The 26,761-nt window shown below is 35.1% G+C and overlaps 1 protein-coding gene across 1 annotated transcript; it reads left to right on the plus strand.

Annotated features, from left to right (window-relative positions):
* Positions 1-2,858: 2,858 nt before the first annotated feature.
* Positions 2,859-26,623, plus strand: nrip2 (nuclear receptor interacting protein 2). Its single transcript, XM_058774082.1, has 6 exons — positions 2,859-3,488; positions 16,197-16,559; positions 21,589-21,671; positions 22,162-22,289; positions 22,857-22,909; positions 25,188-26,623. The coding sequence occupies exons 1-6, from the start codon at positions 3,336-3,338 to the stop codon at positions 25,305-25,307; spliced, it is 900 nt and encodes a 299-aa protein (XP_058630065.1). The 5' UTR covers positions 2,859-3,335; the 3' UTR covers positions 25,308-26,623.
* Positions 26,624-26,761: the final 138 nt, after the last annotated feature.

Here is a 26,761-nt window from a genome sequence, read left to right on the forward strand (position 1 = left end):
AGTCAACTTTCACTTTTTACAGTGCATTATAAAATGGCTGTGCTATCTATTGCCAATACCAATCCCTTTAGAAATTCAGCATAGATCAAATAGGTTGCCTCAAAAGTTTATTATTTTATTAAATATTTAGGTCATATTACACTGTAAAATTTCTAGAAAATAGTAATTGTAAGAAATAATGTAGAAGTTTTGCCTAATGAATATGTAGCTTATTTTTAGGACAATGAAATATATATATAAATATAAATATATATATATATATATATATATATTTTTTTTTTACACTGTGACAAATTAGCATAAATGAAATTGGTGATACTACTGTGATATATAAATGTTAGCATTTATATATATATATATACTAATATTATATTATATTATATTCATAGAATTCATATCCATCTTCAAGAATCGGCTAAAAACACATCTCTTCCATCTTTTTTTTGACCCTCTAACTCTAGCACTCACTATTCTAATTCTATTCTTTAAAAATTAAAAAAAAAACATGCTTTTAGACTTGCACTCTATTCATTTACTAACTGCTTGTTTTCTTAAAAAAAAAAAAAACTAACACTAGCTTCTCTATTCTTTTTGTATTCTATTTGTTTACTTTTTATTTATTATAAAATTAACAAAAAGCAAAAAAAGGCCTCTAAAACTAGCTTTCTCTATTCTTTTTCTTATTATATAATAATTAAAAAAAACCTTGCTACATGTACTACGTTAAGCTAACTGAGACTTGTTATAGCACTTTTGTTGATTTTGATGGCTTCCACTGTCCTCATTTGTAAGTCGCTTTGGATAAAAGCATCTGCTAAATGACTAAATGTATATTATATTATAAGCTTCATATACTGTATATATAAATGACTTCTGACTTCTATTTTAAATCACAAGAAATATTGTTTCCTATAAACAAAATAAAAAATATTAAGGTAACAACTTTAATTTAGGGACCAATTCCCACTATTAACTTGTTGCTTATTATTAGCATGCATATTACGAGCATATTGGCTGTTTATTAGTACTTATAATATATATTATATTAATGCCTTATGGTACATGACCACATTTTAGATCTCTTAATCCAACCGCATACCTAACATTAACAGAGTTTATTGAGGCAAAAGTAGTATAGTTAGTTAATAGTGAGAATTGGTCCTTAAACTAAAGTGTGTGTGTGTGTGTGTATATATGTATATAAGTATAAGTATTTTTGCCTTAAATAAGAACTGGGGAGGGTGTGGGGTGGCTATATTTTCTATAAGCTTTTATTTTTATTTTTTATTTTCAGGTCAAAACATGACAAGCATCCATGCTTGCAAGCATCATGATGTTTACTTTAATTTTGAAATTATGGTCAATTGGTCTTTTTCTGCATTACTTGTAGGCAAAATATCAAAATCATCTGTTCTACCAAAACAACTTGGTCGTGGTTGTCCTTACATCTATGTAATACTAATACAGCCACTTGGTGGCGCTGCAACTTAATTTAACACACAATAGATATTTTCACCACACATGCACACACACAGTTCTGTTATTCATTGCAAATGCACATGATGCACATGCAGATGAATAGAGTATTTACGTATTAAAACCATTAAGAATATAAATACCATTAAAACATCAAAAACATGCACAATATATATCGAGCACCCAGATAAAGAACAGGCTGCAAAGAGTAGTGATTCTTCTGTATTACAGTGACCTCTTTTCAAATAGCCAGCAGCGTGATTTGTACTGGTTGGGAATTGGGGGTTGAGTGAGGGGAGTGTGTCTTTTACTGATTTTCTCTTGTACACCATGTGGCCCACTGATAACATCTCTAGCAAATCAGAACCCAAGAAATGATCCTAGCCTTGCCTTTAATGTGTCACTGCTGACTCTCTGACGGATCACAGGTCTCAAGCTGGAAGAAATGCAGCAGAAACAGCTTGTTCTACCTCAATGACTGACTTAACAAGTCACATCTGCTCTGATGTAATGATGGGCCTCACAACTCTCAATGTAGCTTTATATAGCTGTTCTGATACACATACAACACCAATTAATAAAAAGGACAGAGTATATATATATATATATATATATATATATATATATATATATATTAGTGGTGTCAAGCGATTAATCGCGATTAATCGCATGCAAGATAAAGTTTTTGTTCACATAATATATGTTTGTGTACTGTGTATATTTATTATGTATATATAAATACAAACACATGCATGTATATATTTAAGAAAAATATGTAATGTTTATTTATTAAATATATGTATATATAATATAAATTATATGAATATAAATATATACATGTAAATACATCTAAATATTTTCAAAATATATACTGTATGTGTGTGCTTTTATATATACATAATAAATATACACAGTACACAAACATATGTAAACAAAAGCTTTTATTTTGGATGTGATTAATCGCGATTAATCGTTTGACAGCACTAATATATATATACACATAACTGTGATTCAAAGTGTGATTTTTTTGGTTGCCACCAACTTAACTGTGAAATAATGCACTACTGTATTTTAAACCATTTTAAAAAATAAATAAATAAATACATGCATAGTGGAAAAGGTCTGAAATTCTATTACAGTTGTGCCACACTTGTGAGTTAGAATGAGAAGACCAAAGTTGAAGGCTAAATACTGTATTTCAAAGGAGGCTTCATCATTCCAAGCTAATTAATGTTATCTACTGAATTCACTTTGAAAATATATGATATAGAGAGCAAGATGAAGAGAGACACATGGAAGAGAGCATGAGAGAGTGCGAAAGGGAGGTAGGTGGAGAAAGAAAGGGGGAGGTGGAGATAGAGAGAGGAGGGGAGAAGAGACAGAGAACGAGAGGGAAACAGGGGAGGACAGATCGCCTCTGCAGCGCTGCAAGGACAGAGTGAACATCTCTGGGACGCAAACAGACCAAAGCTCTCAACAATCACACGCTCTTCACCATGACAACCACGCCAATCACTGCCCTGGACTGACAGCTGTCAATCGACAGGAGAAGATTATCAGGATCACCTGCTACAGGAGAGATTACAAGCTAATAAGGGACTTAAGCGGAGTAATTCCAACTTATGGTTGGTTAGAAGTTGCTATCCAGAGGGAAATTGCCCATTTTTGATCCCTCAACTGAACGCCTGCATGCGTTCACGTGTGTGTGCTTTAGGGGGAGTGTGTACAAGGTTGTCTTGCTGTGTATCAGGGTCACAGTCTTACTGGCTGTCACCCGTCAGTGCAGTGCCACAATAAGCTTCAGTAGAGCCCGTGTTAGTGGGTAGCTCTGTTTATTTAGCATTTTAGCCACGAAAACCATGAGTGAGGGCAAGAAGGAGTTAGAGATGAGGGACAAAGCCATCATGCACCAGCAGAGGAGACTGAAACAGGCCACCCAGTTCATGCACAAGGACTCCGCAGATCTTCTGCCTCTGGATGGGCTGAAGAGGTTGGGAACCTCCAAAGACCTGGTGAGTGGCTCTTTTGTTTAACCATAAAATGGTTGAGGCAGTTAGGAATTTACTGTGAATATGCGAAAGGATGCATGCTTGCAGTTTTACATATATGCAAATCAGTAAGCAGTTTCAAATGTTTCTGCATCCCATCACGCAATGCTGACATGATGCATTATTTAGCGCTCCAGGCACGGCAGTGAATGTTTCACATCAGTAGATCCGGTATTCAGCTTCCCCTCCATGCTGCTAGATGAGCGTCACACACTTTCACACACACACATACACACATGTCATGGTTTATATCATGGGGGGGACCTCCCATTGACTTCTTTTGTACTTTAATCAAGCTAATTATTATAATTACTACACCATAACTCCACCTCTTTGAAAAACCTTTTGACATTTTTACATGAAATTAAGTGATTAATTTGTCTCTTCATGAGGATGTTGTGAGGTCGCAAACCCCAATTTTGATCCTTCTGAGTGTAACCTGTTTCTATCAGTTGGACCCTTTGGTCACCTGAGAAGAAACATTTTATTTATGTATGTGTTTATTCTAAAAAAGAAGAAAATGAATATGATAAAATATGTAATTGGTTACAATATATAAATAAGTAATGTTAAAGATGTGCTGTTATGAATGTGATTCAGAAATAGGCAGGAGGTTGCAAGGAATCACATCTGTGCTTATACTTAGACGAACAACACAACTGTGAGTGTGGCATTGCTTTTATATACAGTTCATTAATCAAAAAGTTAATATTGAGTTATTTACATAATACGTCCACTTCTGTATTTTTGCTCTGTCAATGAAAATTTTGTCGTACATATCAGTGCTCTGTTCCTGAATGAATTAACAAATCGAACAGCTGGGTGAATAATTCAATGACTTACTCATAAGACACTTTGCATATTTGTTTCCCAAATGAATCAGCATTTTTAAACAAATCAGTTGATTGAGAGGGTGTAGTATGAATAAAATACAGACATACTAGATCCGCCACGTTGTCATTGCCATGCGACTACAGCATCATTTGCATTGCTTCACTGTCATTCACAACTCCTCTTCCATGGCCTAATGGGCAGTGTTGGGCTAGTTACTGTCACGGTGCACACAGCAGGGAGGAAACGAGGAACACGCAGACGAGGCGTAACTTCAAAATAATAGTCTTTAATGAGGACATCAGGACAGGGCAAGACAAGGCAAGGTTCACACAGACAGGAACACCGGGGAATAACGAGTAGACCAGACGAAAACTAACTGAACAGGCAGGAACTAAATACACATGACAATCACTGATAATTAGACGAAACACGGCTGGACAAGACTTAACTAATAATCACACTTAACAAGGACAGGAACATGACCAAATATGGACACAAGTGGCGGGAACACATGACACACACGACAGAGGACGTAACAGTTACTCAAAGAATGTAATATATTACTCACTACTAGTTACTCCTTTCAAAAGTAATATTGTTACTTTACTTATTACTTTCTGGCAACAGTAATTAGTTACACTACTAGTTACATTACTTTTTCTTCACGCCCCACAGAAGTTGTAAGTGTGTATCTTCCAGATAAAATTCTTCTACAATGTTACTAACAACATATTTCTGCCTCATCCTTTGACTAAAATCCACAATGGATCGCAGTCAGAAGTTATTACAAACACTCAATAGTGATTGATGGTGGCATTCAAGTAGAAGTGCGAGAAGCAGTAGGTCATCTGGGTACTTTTCGCCAACTGATTTATGAATACTACGTATTCGGTCAAACTATTTTCACATACTGTTTTAGACTACTCTATAGTATACATATTTGGACACAGGGAAGGATTCATTAAGACGTCACTTATCGCCACCTACTGGTGTAACAATTTATCCTGCAGGAAAAGTCACTGACAATGCCCACTGCTAATGCATAGTACTACTGATTGAGATTGAGGGCTAGAACTTAATAATAAATAATGTTATCTAGACATTTATTATTGACTTTTGTACTTTTTTCCTCAAAACCAAAAAAAAAACCCCCAAAAAACTTGTTTTGTTGAGTTTACATAAGCAAGGCAGAAAAATAGTAATATATGGCCTCTATGAGCTTCTTTGCAGCTATGGAGTTTAAATCTCCGTAGCGGTGCACAAATTAATCCTATCATGAATTAATATAAGAGCTGCGTATTTCCACAGAAGATTTCTCACAGCTTAAGCTCTCTAGCTTTTTCCCCACATACTTTAAGTCATCAACATCAAAAGCTTAGAGAGAAATATGGGTGGACACACATAATGGTTTACCTCATGGCAAGATAATTATAATATTTTACCCCTAATCCTAATACTTAAAATCACCCTTTTCCATGTTAGTCCCTTTAATAAGTCTCAGCGGCACCACAAAGTCCCCGCAATGTAGTCAAGTCAATTTTTACTACCTAACAAAGTGCCAATAATAAACCAAGAGCAAATGGTCTGTTCAATTACTGATATACTCTCCCTCATTAACAGTCATTGAATTGTACTGGTTCTGTCTCTTCAGTATAATAACTGTCCCGCTGTCATCTTTAGCCACTACTCTGATTAGATGGCACATACTCAAACTCCCAGGGTGCACTCCAAGAAACCTTCAGAATATCAGTGCGCATGCGTGTGTTTATATGTGTGTGCCTATGATTAGAGAATGCATTTAAATGATCTCCGTGCACAGCAGGGAAGAGCTGAAGCTTGTGTGCACAGCTTACAATGTCAGAGCCTCTAAAAAGTGTGAGCTAAAGATAACCGCCTGTCACATGCAGTGGAATGGTTTGTCTTAACAAACCAATTTAAATGCTCAATGTTTCTCAAGGAATATCATACTCTGTTTTGTGTTACTGTACGTGCAGCTGTTTTTCAAATCACCATCTGGCTTGCGTTACGTCAAAAAACAGCAACAACAACAAAGAAACAATTCTCTTTCACTGTCTCCTGCCTGCTTCGTGAAGCTGTCATAAGCAATTATTCACTAGATTCGATCTTGACGCTCTCCAATGGCACAGATATGTCACGCTTGTCCTGCCGTGGTGAGAGGGGCAGACAAATACCTACTGACAGTTAGACAGATGGTAGTGTCTTGTTGTACTCTACAGTGGGCTGTGTACCTCTTAAGGGCAAAAGGAAGATTATGTCCTACAGTATGCGTTTAGATGGATGAAACGCAGGGTGCGAAAAGCAGAGAAGTTTGGAGAAAGCTTGAACCACCTCACAAAGAAAGTCCAATTAAATTTGTATAATTGTATGTACTGCATATGAAAAGATTTCCACAGCATTTCTATAGCATTTCTATAACCAAAAGAGTCCAAATCAAGAAGGTCTATATACCTGTAGGATGCCATTTCATACCCATTTATCTCAATGGCAGTTGCTAGGCTGGAACAGACCTGTGCCACCCAAGCAACTGCCATTGAGTCCATTTTAAAGAGTCATATCCTATAAAATTACTAATGAAATTATGAAGTGTGTGAATATGCGAGGGCAATGATAGTAGAAGTGTACTCAAGTCTCCCTGGTTGGCTGCTCTCATTAACTCACGAGTGTCATGTGAAATTGTTCTCGTTATGTAACCGTAGGTTTGTTTTTCAGCTCTTTGGCCCTTAGGCCTTTTGCAACCCCTTCTTCTCTCTCTCTACTCCCTTGTTCTCTCTTGCCGTGAACGCAGAGAGCAAAGCAGTGAGCATGAAAAGGGCACACTCAGATCAGCACTCATGCGCAGGAGATGTGGATGGAGTGAAAAAGAGAGAAACCTATCTTCCTTACACTGGTTCCTAATCCACTGAAAAACTGTGTGCCGTTTATACTGCCGCTATCTGTTGAATTAGTCCAAGGCTGCACATTTCTCACCATTCAAAGAGATCATGTGGGCAGACAATGACTGAATGTGTGTAAAAGAGTTTTAGCATGTGACTCACAGGATGCATATACTGTATATCCCTACAATAATGGCAGAAAATACATGTAAAAAAGATCCAAATGTTAAATGTGTATCAGCAATGATACAAAATGACACAAAACGGACATTGCTGAAAACAACATCAGATGTTGATTCAATAAACCACTGTATGATCCAGTTTAGTGTTCATCATCAGACAGATAAAAAATGGTAACTCATCTTTTAAAAGCATTCATTAAAAGAACCAGCTTATAAGAGTCATTTGTGAATCAGGTCGTGCTGTGTTTTGATTCACTATAAGGAACTGGCTCCTAAGAGTCACTAGTTTGGGAATCAAACTAAACTGGTTATGTTGAATGCTTTTGATTCACTAAAATAAACCGTCTCCTAAGAGGTATTAGTTTGGGAACCAGACTAAACTAGTCACGCTGAATGTTTTTGATTCATTGAAAAGAATCAGCTCATATGAGTCATTAGTTTGGGAATCAGAATACACTGATCACATTAAATATTTCTGATTCACAAAAAAGAATCAGCTCCTATGAGGTATTAGTTTGCGAATCAGACTAAACTGGTCACACTGAATGTTTTTGATTCACAAAAAAAGAATCCTAAGAGTCATTAGTTTGCGAATCAAACAAAACTGGTCATGCTGAATGTTTTTCATTCACAAAAAAGAGTCATTACATCATCAGTCGCTAATTGCACACTTGTTATGGTACATTTTTTGCATGCATCCCATGAGAACAGCTCAGTAGAAAGATTCATACATTCATAGATTCGTCCATTCAACCCAAACTGTAAGCTTACATTCATAACTCAGGTAAAATCTGATTTCTTTTAGTATGAAGCTGAGGATTTAGCAATGGGCAGTACCACTGCTCCAAACTATTATGAAGTACAATGTCTAGTGCACTTGCTAATCAAGTAAATTAGTATCTGTTATTACACAGTGCTCTAGAGTACTTGATTCTGATTGGTCAACTGCAACATTCTACAGTCAAGTATTTTTGTATAATGACCTAAATAATCACTATTTTATTTATTCATTTGGTAAGAAGCCATGTAATAAGCCAGAAAATGTACAGTTATCCATTCAGTATTGCAAAATAAACGCCAACAGCATAATCATGCTATGTTGTCAAACATTATCCCTATTGATACAAAACCAAAATAGTGTAAAATTGAGTAATGAGAGCTTTGTGTCCCGACTATAACCCCTCGGAGGCCTCATTGATCTTGTTTTGCTAATGAGAAACATTAACGCTAATTATTAGGGTTACTTGATGAATGGCTGAGCCTTTTTTCCTCACCTCCATCCCTCTTCTCCATCTCTTGGGGATTGAGAGAAGCAGAGATACAAAATGTTCCTTCAGGAGAGATGCTAAAAATACTACCTGTGTCAGGGGGGAAAATAAACAGCTGTACAATAGCTTCACAGAAGGGATGGCAAGGGAAAGGGTTAAGACAGACAGAGAGAGAGAGAGCAGCTGGCTGTGCATGTTGTGCGTGTCAGAGGAGGTCTGGTGCTGGGGCGGGAGATCAGGAGATCAGGAGGGGAGAGCAGCAGCCATTAGGCAGGTCACATGACTCCGAGTGAGAGAGGAGCCTGTTGCAGTCTGATAATTAGCTATTAGCTGATAATCACACAAAGAGAGAAAGCTCTTTTTGGGCAAAGGCCTAAATCATGCCCAGGTCACATTTCACCCCAGAAATAAAACAGCATTAAAAAAAAAAATTAAGGCTGTTCTGTTTTGCTTTTGTTGTTTTTTTGCACTTTGCAACATTTTTACATGACAGTTACATTTGTTCTCATTACACTGCACTCTATATCCTCATTACGTTCTTTGATGACAATATTCTATATAAAACCATAAAGTATTCAATTATTTGAACTGTTGAACTGTTTGTAAGCATTCAATCAAAAGTAGCCCAATGAAAAGCATCTATATGGAACCTATTTTATTTCCAAAATATTTAATAGATTTAGGTAATATCAATACATATTCTATCACATAAACAAATGCATAATGGTTATAATGAATATGAATAAATATAATGAATAACATTCAAATGATTAACTAGTGTAATATACTTTTTAGTATTTCCTATAATTCTGGGTGAGGATTCGGTTATCATTTACTCATCCTCATGTCATTCCAAACCTGTATACCTTGACTTTCTTTGTTTTTGTCTATACAATGAATGTCAATGGGGACCAAAACAATAGACCTCAGTGTATGGAATTATTATTTTTTTTTTCTAAATATCTTCTGCATTGCACTTAATATAAGTTTATTTGTTTTTAATGCATCATACTATTGCTTATTTCTTTTATATTTAACAGTAAAATGTAAAGACAGGTTTTGTGATTCACCCATTCATATGATTCTCTCAAAAGTGACTAAACTCAAGGAATATTACCTGAACAAATCTAACTGGCCCACACAGACTTATTTAGAGGCAACAATATAAACTTATGGAACACAAATGCTATAAAATGGACACAATGCAATGCCCCATGAGTCATGACCCAAGCTGCAAACCCTAGTCATTTCACCCTTAATAGCCACAGACCTCTATTTACGCACAATTCAACAGCACAGTGGTTTTGGACATGCTGTTCTAGACCAAACATGCTTTCTAAAAATACGATGTTCAGCTCTGACGGGTCGGGCAGAGATTTTTCTCATTCAGACCAGACACGACAATCTCCCCTGAATTAGAAATAATATGCATCTAATTTACAGACCTACACAAATGAATCATGAATCATTCATACAATCCCTCGCAGCATCCAGAAGTTAAAATGGATTTTTAAATACTTCTTGTAGTGGGACTGAATAGATTTAGAGGGGAGATTTGCATATGATCATAATTTGTCCATTGCATATTTGACTTTAAAATGAAGGAGTATTTATATAAGAATAATGCAGTTACACTGCAAAAATTCACACAAAAACTGCTCTTGTAAGCATAATGTTTCATAACTGTATTATGTCACCCTTACATTACTGTTTTACCTTGACTGTATAATAGGAGTCTTTTTATGAAAGGTGGCCATTTCTATGTCCTGACTAGATTTTTTTTATTATTATTTTTTTTTATCTGGTGTGTCAATGACTTTATATAATCTGATGCACAAGGTCACTGATTGTTTCAAATCTACAACCCTCAGAAGAACACAAGAGCATCGCTTTATCAAGGCAGCATGACTCAGTGGCTGTAGTGACAGTCAGCTCTCAAAGGAAATAGGGCAAAAGAGACAGAGTAACATAATGCTATGATCAATCCTGTCAAAATCAATCTCGTCTGCTCTGTGAGTCAACCCAGATAAAGAGAAACATGGGTAATAAATATATATAGTGTTTACATGTAAGGTGAATTCAAATAAAATGGCTTCAGTCTGGTATTTAAATATATATATTTACCAGATATATACTTTAAACCCAGACTGAAGCTGTTTTATTTGAATTCACCTTACGTTTACACAATACAAAACTGTTGCCTTAATCAGTATATTTGTACTGTAGTTGTAAGACTTTTAGGATGCAATGAAGAATAAGATGCTATATATAAAAAACGTTTCTAGAATTAAGCATAAACCTCACCTTTTTTATTTGTTGCTTATTTATTTATGTTTGTTTGTTTGTTTTAAAAGGGGGAAGCCAATAAGGGAAAAAAATACAAATAAAATAATAATAAAATAAAACAAAACAAAATAAAATAAAAAAGATATATATAATTTATATATATAGCACATAAAGGTGGACCTTCCATAATACTCTTGTCTCAACCCTCTTGTCTTATAAATAAAATAAAATCCTTTAATGATATTCAGTGACACTAGCTTTCAATATTATTCTTTTCAATAAAATAACAAAATCCGTTTATGGCTAATTATGGTGATTAGTGACACTAGTTTTCCACAAACAATACATAGCAATGACAGGTGGACTCTTACAGGTGGGCTTTCCATAATGCTCATTCTCAGATGCAAGGCTGAATCAGAAGAGTCCTGAGGTCAGAAGCACTCGAGAGCTTCCATCATCCATCCATCCTCACTTCTCCATTAAACTTCCACTTTAGCAAAATCCCTCCCAACCGCACTGAATATGAATTATCCTGACTGTGTATTTACACACGTACACATGCATGGAGACATAGCTCATTAAAAAGAACAATAAACCTGATGCTTACAAGGGGAAATGAGTTAATGGCATGCAGCTGACAAACAAACATAGTGGATCACATCGAGTGGCATTTGGTCTGCTTGAAATCAGTTATTATTGGGGAAAGTATTTTGTAGTTTCTTCCTTAACGTAAACATGCAAGTTAGACTATGGAAGAATAAGTGAAAGTGATTACAGCTGATATTCCAAAAGAGATCTACAAATTTCATAAGATGATTATTATAATTTTTTCCACTAGTTTTTAACATTATTTTTTAAAATAAATTCAGGCCAATTTAGGTCAAAGACAAATTTCAACAAATTGTATTGTATTATAGTGTTCAGCGGCACTAGCTTTTTCAATACAATAAATATATAAAACATTTTGTGTCCACTTATGGCCACTGCATTCTAAAGGTCTTTTCTCAACTGTATTTTCCATTTAAATCTAAAGTGAAAGGCTGTCAGAGATTCATTTAGACTTAACTCCGTGTAAGAAGGCCGATGTTGTCACAGTTCAGAAAGTGATGCAGAGCGGATGTTTTTTTAGGCTAAACAACACAAGTGTTGCGTCATACCCAACATGCACTGTTGTGTTGTGCTGTGATCAAACAATGGCATTGTTTCACTTTTAGACATGCATGATCTTACACTGATTATGGTTAGCTACCAGGTCAATGTCCTAAACAGTGTACTTTTTAGGATCGAGGTCATACGGCCAGTTTTAGCACAGCCTACAACTCAACATATATTTTTTTGTCCATTATCCAGATCTTACTCTGCCACTGTAAAAAATGACCGTGATTTTAACAGTAAAAAACTGTGAAAATGCTACAGTAAAAAACTGTTAAATGGTTAACGGTAAGTTCCTGTAAAATTTACAGGGAAAACCGTAAACTGACGTTCCCAGAATTCCCTGCGTTGCATTTCAAATTTTGTTTGAATTCGTTTTTTCTTATCAGTTATGTTTATTAGGGTTGTATGTTACAGCTAATGTTGTTAAATTGTTTATTGCATATTTCAGTTTAATGAGTCTCACCATGATGGTGTTTAGTGCTTGTGTGAATGACACTGTGCACCTTCTATATATGCTATTATTTAAAAGCTGCTTGTGAAGGGCTTTGGTTCATCATGTGAATTTCTCATCACCACCTGCTTTTGGTGGTTATCAGTGTATTTCAAAGGTACAAAACAGATTTCAGTACTTCAATAGGTTGGTATATTAACATTATATCAGTTAATGAAATTACGGTATTTAACTGTAAATTTAAGTTAAACCCGTAAATCCTAAAATGTTGTTACCGTATTTTTTACGGTAGAATTCCGGCAACCACAGCTGCCGTTTTTTTTACCGTAAGTTGTACGGAATTTGTTTTTACAGTGTGCATGTAAGTAAATTTACAGTTGTTCTGTCAGCTTACACAAGTCTCACTTCACCGGCGTTCTCATTCAACACAGGCTTAATTGAGAGCAGATCAATACAAACCAACAAACAGCAGAGCAACAGCACTGACGCTGGCATTTACCTTTCAGCTTCTCTGTTTATCAACCCACTTTACCAATGGCCATCCGAGTGAGCAGAAAGTCAGAACTAGCTGTGATTAAACTGCCCAGCTGTAAAACACAAGAGCAATGTAATAAACTCAATTATAACAATCTAATTGAACCGCATTTGGATGTAGAGCAGCAATAAAGATCTGTAGCATTGTCACAGCAAGTCACAGCTGGATGGTTTTTCTCATTTTGTAAGAGGGTGTCAACAGGAATGAAAGGGCTCTTGTGGAGGTCAACTCATTATTAGCTCTCAGCCTTTGACTTTATGTCTATATATAGTTCCATAGCTCAGAATTATTGAAAAAATCACAAAGTATTGGTATTGGACTTTGTAAGACTTGATGAATAAGATAACAGATTGCCGCAACCTCTGTGACTTTTTAGTTGATGACAGAAGATGAAAATCTATGAATCTGTAAGTTTTGAAGACATATCTATTGTGAAATGAATTGCCACAAAGGTTGATCTTATAGCAAGAAGTCAAAAGGTACAAAACTCTCATTGTTGCGTGGGATTCTGCTGCCGGCCACGTGAACAACTTACTCTTTTTCAATCAATATACAAAAGTCTATTATAACAATGCTATTACACGCCATCAAACCCACAGCTGCGGATCAATAGTGTTACTGTGTAGCTGGAGGAAATACATAGTGATAATGTTTTGGTGAGCTGACACATTTATAGCACGATAGTGGTTATGACAGACTTTATTTCCATTCCTTTTCATAGACCAATTTTTTTTTTTTTTTTTGATGGTTCTTATTTTTTTCTAACCACCAAAAAAAAAATATATATATAATAATAATAATATATATATATATATATATATATATATATATATATATATATCCATACACACATGCAGTATTTACATTTTTGATATTTTATATTTTAATGTATAACTTAATTTAATACATTATATACATTATACATTACATTACATTTAACACTGACATTAAATTTAGTGTAAATATTTTTCTATTGTACATATTATTAATATTATGTATTTTTATATTTTGCCAAATTTACCTCAATATTTTTATATGATAATCATTTATTAGTTTTTTTATTTATCGCATTTTTAAAATATATTTATTCTTAACTACTTTCCAAAACACAGCTATCATCTTAAGCTAAATTTTTGAGCAGGATGAGCATTTGCTTTGAATTAAAAAAGAACAGCACTGCATGTAGCAGATGAAAGCGATGGGACAGAAAAGAAGGAAAGATCTAGGTTTCTCTGTGTATTTTCAGCTTCCCTTTTGAGACTATCTGAGCTGTACTTTCAAGAGGTCCTGATAATTGTATTATTAGAAGGCAGAGAAAGTTTAAAAGCAGATCGAATTGCAGTTCGGTCTCCTCGGGTCGCCCTGCTGTTGAAATGACAGCTGTAGTTTAACGAAGTTATAGGGATAAGCAATCGCATAGACAGTAACACAGCACCTGCACTACTGCCTTCTGTATCTAAAATTCACTTATCTGTCATAAACAACAATCTGCAGGATTTGTTTCTCAAATAAACCTGAGATATTATGCTACCCAGCCAAGAGAAATATAGCAGAATAATAGAATCACCAATATCACAAAGCCAAAAAAATGTAATAAAGGCATCCATTTTTCTTCTCCACATCACCTGCATCAGAAACCCAAGAAAGTTATGAGAAATTTTATTTGAGTAGTTTACTTTTTGTGTTACACTGGTATTTATAAAATATGTCTGTCAAAGGAGACTTGAATTGCAGCAGTTTGTTAAAATTGCACAATTGCTCGAAGAAGGTTGACTTTCCACTTTAGGAAACACGCTGGAAGTTAATGATGTCTTTCGGGAATGAACAATGTTCTTGGCCAAAGCAGACACAGACTTGAGCAGTAATTAAAGTGATGGGAGTCATTCTGGCGCCGTCATGATTGTTAATGGAGTTAACTTCAGCACTCAATGACTCTCTGTTTACTTCACTTGTTTACTGTCTAACTCTGCAATGATGAAAATCGGACTGATAAAACATCCATGATTCCCACAGGCCTCCAAACCGCAGCAATGTAACAGGAAAAAACAATTAAAATGAATCTTTAAAGTGCTCAGCCGAATAATATTATCCACTGGTACTTACTTGTAATGCCTCAGTATCCTACTGATAAAAATTGCTTTCTTATAAATTAGAAATAATTTCCCCCAGTAGATTTATTGACAGGAAAAAAACATGGGTTGTTGTCACAAGACAACAATTTATTTTAATATTTAATTTAATATTAAAACCTAATGTAATCTTTATATTGTGATATTTTATATTTTAATGTAATGCTTTATTATTAATTTTTATTTTATATTGCACACATACCATATTTTAATTTAATTTCATGTTAATTTAATATTAAAACTTAATTTAATATTTCTATTGTGCATATTTAATATTTTTATTTCACTTATATTGTACATATTCTATCTTTTCATTTATTATTTAATATTAAAACTTAATTTAATAGTTTTACTGTGCATACTCTATATTTTAATTTAATTTAATATTGTACATATTCGATATTTTAATTTAATTTAATATTTAATTTAATATTAAAACTTAATTTAATATTAAAATTGTATATAATATATTTTTATATTTTTATTTTATATGATAATCTTTTATTATATTTTTATAGATTCTTTAAAAATATTTTAATAATTTAACTGTTAATTTAATTAAATTTAATCAATATTTGACACCAAAGTGGATTGAATGCAATAAATAAATACAATTTTTTTTTTTTTTTTTTGCATTAAATCCACTTTGGTGCCAATATTGAGCGGAAAAAAAAATAAGAAATAAAAATAAAAAAACAGATTGACTTTAATCAATTAATTTTGTTTTAATTTGATTTGTTTAATTTGAAGTCTGGTGCATTGCATTGTGGGGTAAAGTATTTGTCAAATGTAGCAGAAAATCCAGGTTCTCCATGTGTACAAAAAATCTGCATACTGGCAAAAACATACAAACTGCAGTATTATAGTAGTATGCTATTTCAAACACAGCCATGGCAATGTCTGACATCATTTCCTATTCTGTGCTGTGCCCCATACAGCAACCCCACAGCATCGTTCAGCGCCGTCTACTGGAGGGCAACATTACACGTATGCGTGGAGAGGCCCGGGACGTCCCATCTCATGTTCGCTCACCCCTGGCAGACAGCAAAGAGGGCGGCGAGCCGGAGGAGAGGAGCGAGAGCACGGTGGATGACTCCACAGAGGAGAGGGAGTCTCCAGAGGAGAGCGAGAAGAGCCTGAGGTCTGATGAGGATGAGGAAGATGAAGATGAAGGGGACAGCAGCGATGCAGGTGGAAAGACAGAGTCCAAGCAGAAAAATAAAATGGAAGAGGAGAGGAAGAAAGTCCTCAAAGAGGATGAGAGAGCATCCACCCTCTCAGCTCTAGTGGTCCAGTGTAAGGTAGGCATTCACACTGATGAGCTGAGCTCTTTTCAGTCTTTCTCAGCTGTCTGTGCCCATAATAGAAGCCATAACAGCTTGCCGTAATGACAAAACGCGAGCTCTGGCTCCCTGTGACTCATGGTTTTATTTTCCTCGCAGCCGATTGTTCTCGACGCTCGGGTTTGAGAGGGTTTTAGGGAGCCAGTATGCATCTAAAAAGCCCAAATCAATGATGCACCTCATGCCAAGTTTACAACACAGATGATGTAACTGGGGTGCAAGTGACTCATTGTATGGTGATATAACATCGATCTGACCAATCATTTTCAAAGCTTCAGCAACTTTAACATTAGACACAAGGAACATTCAAAAGTCCGTGTTGATAAGATATTTAATGTTTTTGAAAGAAGTCTCTTATGCTCATCATCGAGGCATTTATTTGATCAAAAATACAGTAAAATCAGTCATATTGTGAAATTTCTATTTCAATTTAAAATAACTGAGTACTATCTGAATATATATTTTATTATTTAAATGATTGTAAAATGATTTATTCCTGTGATGCAAAACTGAATTTTCAGCAGTCATTACTCCAGTCTTCAATGTCACATTATCCTCCAGAAATCATTCTAATATGTTGATTTGCAGCAATAAATAAATAAATACAATCGAAGCTGAAAACAATTGTGCTGCTTAATATATCTGTGGAAACTACAATATATATTTTCCAGGTTTATTCGATGAATAGAAAGTTCAAAAGAACAGAATTTATTTAAAACAGAAATCTTTTGAAACATTGTGAATGTCTTTACTGTCAGATTTCATCAATATATTGTGTCCTTGCTAAATAAAAAACATTAAAATTATTATTGACCTCAAACTTTTGAATGGTATTTGAGAGGAATAAGACTGATTTCTGAACTAGGTTTTTATTTTTATTTTTATTTTATTACTATTTTTTAATATATTTTTTAATTTGTTTGAGCTTCCTGAACAATTTTTTTTTTAAATAGCTAAAAAAAAAAAAATTTGAATTTTTAATTAAAATTCTTTAAATTATTTTTTCAAATCTTTTAAATTCCATGACTTCTCCAAATGTTTAAGGTTACTAAATAAGATTTTTTTTAATTATTATTTTTTTCAAATCATTACTTTAGGCCTGGAAATAACAATTTTAAATTTCCCTGATATTTCAAGGTTTTCCAGAACCATCCATTTCCAGTGTTCTCTGTTTAACTAGAGCAGACTGAACCTCATCAAAATCACCCATCTTGCGAGACCCGTCTCCATCACTCTCCATTCATGCAGTGATTGAGTGCGGTAAAAATAGACCCTAAATTAAAATAGATTAAACCACAGGGTTGGGTGTGAACCAAACAGCAGCTAATTTCCTCTGCCTACACATGTCAGCTGACAATTCAAGAACAAGCAGACAAATCAATCTCAAATTAGGCAATCGAGAAAATATGTTACCTGATGTGATGCAATGCTCACAGCAAGTTAATAACAAAGGCAAAATGCATTGTTAGCAGAATTTAATTTGTGATTATGACCTGCTGACTTAAGTTTATTTAACTTTTATTTTTTATTTTTTTATTAATTTATTTGAAATGAAGATTCAATTCATTAGCATGAGTTAATGCCTTGCACTGTAAAAAAATTGTGCCAACTTAAAATTTTAAGACAACCAGCTTCAGCAGATTTTTGAGTTTTCTGCTGAAGCTGGTTGCCTTGAAATTTTAAGTTGGCTTTTTTTTTTTTTTACAGTGTGGGTATCATGAATTAAAAATAAACAATTTTACAGCATAAGTTAAATACAAATACAGTTTTTAACATTTCAAGTGGTATAAATGTAGTGTATAATCAACAAACATGAATAACATTATCCAATATTAATAAATAATGTAAAAAAACTGTTAAAAACTGAACCCTAATGAATAGTATTATACAATTATTATGTGAGAAGAAAGAGACCATAAAAAGATACAAGAGACATTAAACTAGCACAACTACAAAGGAAAGCTACTGCTGGAAACAATGCTACTATACAACAAATATTTAGCCATGATGAAGTAAAAGCTGTGTGAAAAGACTCAGTTAAAGTTAAATGAATGAAAAATTGTCATCTGAATTTCAAATGAACTGAATGTTCTGGAATACACTTGCAGTCGTGTTATAGGTGAGCTGAAAGACGGAAAGAACCCATCAGCATCTAATTAAAGCTTTGATAATGAAGAGCCAGATAAGTGGGGCAGCGTTTTACATAGCAAATCCACTGTAGTGGTTCATGCCTCCTCTTCTGGAAAGATAAGTTTCACTTTGAGGCAGAGAAGTCATGCACGACTTTGCTCCACGCAGAGCTGCCATCATTATAAATGTATCGCACACGCACCAGTGCACCCATATACACAGATATGTAATATAGCGGCAATCAAATAAAGACATAAGACAACTCATAAAAGGAGTATCTCACCGAGTTCAACTGTTTTATAGCGTCAGCAGGAGTTTATTTCATATTTATTCTGCAATTTAAATGAAAAAAAAAAAAAAAAAAAACATTAAAGAAACAAATTTCTTTATTTAAAGGAATAGTTCACCCAAAAATGAAAATGGTTTAACCTCAGGCCATCTGAGATGTTAAAGAGTATCATTGGAACAGATATCATTACTGTTACAAATGTATCATTTCATCACTTGTTCACCAATGGATCCTCTGTAGTGAATGGGTGCCGTCAGAATGAGAGTCCAAACAGATGATAAAAACACCACAATAATCCACAAGTAATTCACACGACTCCAGTCCATCAATTAACATCTTGTGAAGCAAAAAGCTGCATGTTTATAAGGCACAATTCCATTATTAAGGCATTTAACTTTAAACTGTTGCTTCTGTCCAAATTACCAGTCCATAATCCATAAAAATGCTTCCTCTAAAAGTCCTCTGTCTGCACTCTCACATCAAAATCCACTGACATATTTGTTTAGAACTGTTTTTCGCTTGCCGTAAACAGTGTTTGATCTTCACATTTTTCTCTCCTGATTCAGACAAGATGGCTTTTTCACTGGAGAAAGCAATATTAGGACATTTATTTTAGCTGGGAACAACAGTTCAAACTTAAAAACGTCTTAATGATGGATTTGTTTGTTACAAACATGCAGCTTTTCACTTCACGAGATGTTTATTGATGGACTGGAGTTGTGTGGATTATTGTGCTGCCTTTATCAGAACTCTCATTCTGACGGCACCCATTCACTGCAGAGGATTTATTGGTGAGCAAGTGATATAATGCTAAATTTCTCTAAATCTGGTCCCATGCAGAAACAAACTCATCTACATCTTGCATTGTCAGGGTGAGGCAAATTTAAAAAAAAATTTTCACTTTTATATCCTGACCACAAGGTGCAGGGAAAGAAGACACTGAGAGAGTAATGAAGACTTACACAGTCACAGCTAGAATGAACCTGTTTTTGTGGACACGTTTCATTCAAGGTGTCTCGCACTGCAACAAAAACACTTGCAACACAGCACTAAAACCTAGCAGAGGAAGGAACAAGTGTGAAACAATGCAAGGAAACCTGCGAGTCTGTGCAAGTGTGTTTGGAACATACTAGCGGGGCCGGAACAATGTGTGAGAGGGGCTCAACGGTCCCCTATGTTTGCACACTGAGAGACTGACGCTCTGGTGCGTCCTACCCTTTATGTGGTAGGAAAGTTGCGGGGGTGACTGCTCACCTTGAGTGACAGGAAACTCAAAGAGGTTGCAACAAAGCTCTCATCCACTTATTATTCTTGAGCGGTGCTGACACAGACCTCATCCCTCACTCATTAAATGTGTCGTTAGAAAACAGACAACGAGCAAAACCAAAGCTTGACAGCGCTTTAGCTATGTGTAGGAGGAGCCATATTGTCTTTAAGTCCTCATGCATGCTGAGAGACCATATGCCACAAACAGGTTCCAAATCCCTCAAAATATCTCAGCTGAGGCTTCCTTTCAGGCTCCCACGACACTAATTAACTATATACTAATATTAATACTTATACAAATTATTATTATTATTGTTTGTTTTTACAATTATTATTATGCAATGAATAATGTATTATTAATTAAATATTAAAATTATTATTATATTATACACAATCTGTATATGATATCAATAAAACATGTCGTCAGATTATATTTGTAAGGATCATTATTGTTGCTTCCATAGACATCAGCGCGTATTTTACAAACTATAAATGTATGGTTTTGCTAGTACTTATGTGTATTTAAATGTCCGAAACCTAAAATAAGCATTAGTATATGGTTGAAAACACGGAATAGTTGAATAGTCACTGAACGCTCTAACCGGTGTTATCACGCGTTAAAGGGTTAATAGCTGGAGTCAGCTACTGTATTCACTGCTGTCACTGTTTACACCAATGTTAATGTGGTATGACCCAAAACATGTGACAGGATCCATCAGAAGACAAGCTGATGGCTAATGAGTTAAGAAACAATCCACTGATTCTGCTAATACCGAACAAATTATTTACACGTAAATGTCAAGCAAGCAGCATGAACAGGCACTCAGAGCTTCCAAAGAGCAAATGCTGCAAAAGCACAGGGTCATTATTCCTCTGACGAGCTCTGAATTCTGCAAGCACTGATGGAATTTCAGGTGAAAGGACAGACTGAGAATAAAACGACTCGCTGGAGCGAAACATCAGGAGGATCTTTGACAGTGGCTGCCCATTATTAACCAGAACTATTATCCTCAGACGGTATTAAACTATCAATCCTGATACTGTCAGACAATGCAAAAACAAAACCTCGCACTGTCTATTTAAAAGACCAAAAGCTTATATGCTTCAACATACTGTAGTGTCTCAACTTGGCATCTGTGTGAAACTAGTTGGCAGACTGTGCTATGTTATTAGACTCTGCCTGATAATGTAGTCTGCTATTTAAAATTCCTGTCACATGAAAGGTGTGGGAAAGGCATCATAAGGGGACAAAGACTTTATCAGGGAATTCATCCGAGTAAAGACCAAATGTTTATTTTGCAGTGCGGAGATGCAGAGGTGGTGTTATCCATAAACACAGGGTGCCAATACAACCACATCTCTAAAACATGTTGCAGACGACTTGGGTAAGTGTATTCCACACACACACACACACACACACACACACACGATAAACAGTTCCATCAGGATTTTATTGGACTATTTTTTGAAATTCTGTAGCCCAAAATGAAAATTTGCTCAGAAATAGTTATTTTTGTTGTTTTGCAGTGAAAACCCACCAATCATTATCCATTTAAGTAATTTGTTTTAGTGAAACTGAGCGTACAGTTATCTGTAAAAAAAAATTTTTTATCCATAATTACTGAAATCAACTGAACAAACCAAACTAAACTTGATTTTTATTTAATTAAAAAGTCTCTTATGCTCACCATGGGTGCATTTATTTGATGAAAAATGCAGTAAAGACAGTGATATTGGGACATATTTTTACGATTTAAAATACCTCTTTTGGTCCTCAAGAAACTTTTATTATTATTATTAATATTGTAATGTTACAAAATAAATAAATGCAATGTTGAAATAAATGCTAATCTTAAGCACTTGTATTTTCTGCAGATTGAAAACCAACCTAGAAGACAAACCTCATGACAAGCTGCCGCTCAGTGATTCGACAGTGGAGACGGTGAAGTCCCTGCACCTGCAGCTGGGCAGAGAAAGAGTGCAATGCACTGCCCAGGTCATAGGTCAGACTTCAAAGTTTCTCCAGTCACTGAAAATGCACTGCCTATTGCTTTTAAGAAAACTGTTCAAAACAACATACACATATTACACCATGTTTCATAGATTAGCTGAGAGACATCCAGGACATTCTTCTAAGAGCTCGGTACTCACAGAACCAGTTTCAACCAGTCATGTCTAAATACAAGTTCAATGCAAACAGAAAAGTCTTATGAGAGTGCAAAACGGGATATCCATATACATTTCTTCAGCTTGTATTTGCATTCAGCTTTCAGACTGAGCCACCGACCTTTTCCAATTCAGACAGCAGTCTGGGAATGCTCGGACAAAGAGACGTGGGCAACACAGAGGAATTACATAACAAATGAGTACATGACTTGGGCACACTGCCGCCCATGTTTCCTGCATGCATTGCATACAGATATATTATAAAGTTACTAATGATGGCAGTTTTTAATCAAGCCTCCTCATGTGCTCTACTAATTAGAGAAAGAATAAAATTATGCCTAAAGGGGATTCATATTCTCTCTTTGTCTGCCACATTTTGAGTCTCATCTCTTGTCTGTTCACAGAGGATGCCACATTTGAGGTGTGTTTGGGTCTACAGACTCTGCTGGAACTCAAAGTAAGCCCTGCATCTATTTAACCTCATTTTCAGAGTCTTGTTTCTAGTCTTTGGCTTTTGAAAGCTTTGCATTTTCAGTTTGAGCTTAAAATGCATGGATAAATGTCTTTTTGAAAGCCACTTGCTTAAAATTGTGTTGGTCATCTAGATCATATGTTTTTAAACTTTTTAATGCCACTGAATCTTAAATATGATGGTTCCCTTGAGTATATTTTCATGTATAAGAACCATTTTATACTGTAAAATGTTTTTACAGTATCTATACATTAAAATATAAATACACATATTATAAATACGTGTGAAATATTCACCCTCTCATATTGGCTGAGAGTGGCATAAACTATGATTTTCAAACAGTCTTTCAAAGCAGAATAAAAATGTCAAATTTTGTACATTTTAAATATATTTTGTTATTATTAATGAATAATAATTGGCAATAATAAATATTAAGGTTTTTTATATTTAATACTTTTTTCAACTTCTTCCTTTGTCCCCAGTCTGAAAACCCCTGATCTAGATCACATCTTCATACATTATAAATTAAGACTTAATAAATGCAAATTACATTTTTATATTCATAGTTTAATTTTCTAATTTATAATCATATTTTAATTGGCAGTTTCAAAGATATTTACATCAAGGATATTCACAAAGATCATTTACATCAATTAGCAAAATGACTTATTTGTTCAAAAGTGACTTATATGATTGTGATCATTATCAAAAGAGACTTGGCGTGCATTCAAAGTATCAATTTTATCAGTAAATCAAATCTGAAGCCATTATAGACATAAGGAAGTAAATTGAATTATGAAACAAGCAGCAAAGAAGTTCTGAGGCAATGTTAGATGGTTTCTGACACCAAGTGGGTTTGTACATGGGGGAGTTATTTTTTGAGCATATATCTAAATATTGAATCAGCTCTGAATGTGGTTTGAGATTATTTCAAATGCCAGGGGGAAAAATTCCCCTTTGAGGTTTACATGAGGAGGAAGCTAAAAGCTATTAAAAGAAGAAAAATATGATATCCTTTTAAAAATATGATAGAGTGAGGGTATGAGAGAGAGAATGAAAGTGCGAGGACAGTATCTGTACAAGTATATGCAAATTACTATTCTTGTCAGAAGAAAAGATAATGTATGCCAGGATTCATGAACCTAGTGCAGGCCTATATAGAGATAATAAACAGAAGAATAATATGTTTCCGGCACTCTGTTTACCTGTAATATATAAATGCTCCTCAGAGTGTTACAGCGGCAAAATCAACAACAACAAATCATGTCCACTAAAAATCTTGTTCTACAAAGGCACAATACAGTAATTACACTTTGTCATAACTAAGCTGTGACTGAAATCAGGTCTTTAGACTATGATCTGTCCTGTGACAGTTTGGTTCAACTGTGATCAGATTCAGAGAAGAGAGATTGTGAAAAATGTTATCAAATAAATAAAAATTGAATTTACAAAGCCACTGTTCTCAGTTCCAGTGTTGCCGTAGTTACGGTGTCTTGAAACGTCCTTGCGCATTCTTATCAAAAATCTTAAAATGGAAAGTTCATCCAGGCAAACTTTGATATTTACAAGTTTACAATAGTTTTGAAAGCTTCAAAGATTATAGCTTGAAATTTATGCAGATCTGGCAGACAGACAGACAGACAGACAAAGAGAGACAGAGATTCACAAAGTTGCTAGGCAGTTGCGTGGGTGTTCTAACTGGGCGATTGGCAGTTACTAAGATGTTGGTTGTTAGGGTATTTCTAAGTGGCTGCTAAGGTGTAAGTGGTTGCTAAGGCAGATACAGATAGACAGAATGACAGATTGAATGATAGACAGTATTATTAAGAGAACTAGAGAACAATCAAACTAGATAGATAGATAGATAGATAGATAGATAGATAGATAGATAGATAGATAGATAGATAGATAGATAGATAGATAGATAGATAGACAGATAGACAGATAGACAGATAGACAGATGGACAGGACGGATGGACGGATGGATAGATAGATGGACAGACAGACAGACAGACAGACAGATGGATAGAGCAACAGACAGACACAGATAGATAGATAGATAGATAGATAGATAGATAGATAGATAGATAGATAGATAGATAGATAGATAGATAGATAGATAGATAGATAGATAGATAGATAGAGCGACAGATGGACGGACGGCAGACAGACAGATAGATAGATAGATCAACAGACAGACAGATAGATATAATAACTCATATAATACACTGGGTGTGATGCAGTGATCCGCTCTCTGTTGCAGTGCTGTGTGGATCTGAACTCCAGAGTGCTCCGGCTCCACAGCACAGAGCAGGAGCTTCCCTTCCTGGATCCACCTGCTTGCAGCCAGTGCCATCACCATGACAACAACAAAAACATGTGACCTCGGACCTATGTGCCCAACAGCCGCCATGACCGTACCCATGTAATCAGAGAGGAAGTCACCAGAAGGACGCCTGCATCTGGACTGTAGTGTTCCCTTGTACCAGATCAACATAGACAGGCCTCTCCTCTCTCATCTTTCCTTCTTCTTCGTTGTTTGTTTCTGTGCTATTACAGAAATCTGCCAACTATGATTTTATATTATTATTTGCTGTACTGAATTAGTTTTAATTAAATGTAATAAAGCTCAGGAGGAGGAAGATTGTGTTCTGACATTTTAAAATTGCCTTCATCAAAATGAAAAATGGGGTACACAGCTAATCCTTAAGAAATTGAACAGTTTGAAGATTGATGAGTAATATTCTCTAACTGGTGATTTTAATTACAATCAAAGTAAATTATATTCTTATACATTAATGTAACAGAGAGTCTCCTAAACAACCACCAAACCTGATTTTATACTTTTAAACGTCTCAAAAAAAAAAAAAAAAAATCAGAAAGTTTCTTTCGCAAAAACCTCAAATGTAGCTAGAAATCTCTCGTCCGAAACTGCCTTTTACTAAGAAAGACTGTGTTCTCAAACCTCATTTCCCTTTAGAAAGCCAACTCTGCCCTTAGATGATAAGAAGGACTTCAGCCAGCCCAATCAAATGTTAATTGAGCCCTTGGGCTGCAATCTCACTCAATGACCCCCAAACCAACCAAAACACTTCATCTGCATGATTTTATAGACTTCCCCCTTGTATTTTTCTGTTTTTGGTGTGTAGGACTGAGTAAATTGATTGTCACCTGCAAGTGTTTTCTTTTAGAACGGTTGAATTCTCTTCATCTAAAGCCCAGTTTCTAGAAACCCTGTTCTGTTGCTGCTCAAGTCTGTCCTCATAACCAGAAGCATTTTCTCCACCGCCCACACTTTGCTTATTGTTCTGTTTGTTCGCTCATGAAGCACAACTACGACTGTCTTAGTACAGCCAAAAGCTCCCACTAAAATGCCAGCTGATGACCTAAAGGGCATCTATGTCCCACACAAACTCACCCTAAACGTTGCGGATAATTAAATTGTTGGCACAATGCTCAATTACCCTAATCATCTGGCCTTTTAACACTATGGATGACCTTTTAGCGAAGGACATCCATATATTTGCTGATTTTATGTTCTTCTCTTTCTTTCTAAGCTGTGTGAGGGCCAACTGTACGGAAAAAAGAGTTTATTTTTGGTGTTTTTTTGGTTTCCTTTTCTCTGAACAGTATTTTCTCTGCCTAAACAAAATAAATATGTATTCTGGCTATGAAGGTCTCTGGTTGTCCTCAATGCACTTGCGCTACGGCTGGCAAAAACAGTGAAAACACAGTGCTGTTCCTCAATCTTGCACTTGAAGGTTCAACACAGAGGTTCACGTGGCTGTAATGTTGGCTTGCCCGGGGCAGTAAACGGGCTATTTTAGTCTTCTTTCA

Source organism: Onychostoma macrolepis, chromosome 04 (genome assembly GCF_012432095.1).
Source record: "Onychostoma macrolepis isolate SWU-2019 chromosome 04, ASM1243209v1, whole genome shotgun sequence".
Taxonomy (NCBI): Eukaryota; Metazoa; Chordata; class Actinopteri; order Cypriniformes; family Cyprinidae; genus Onychostoma; species Onychostoma macrolepis.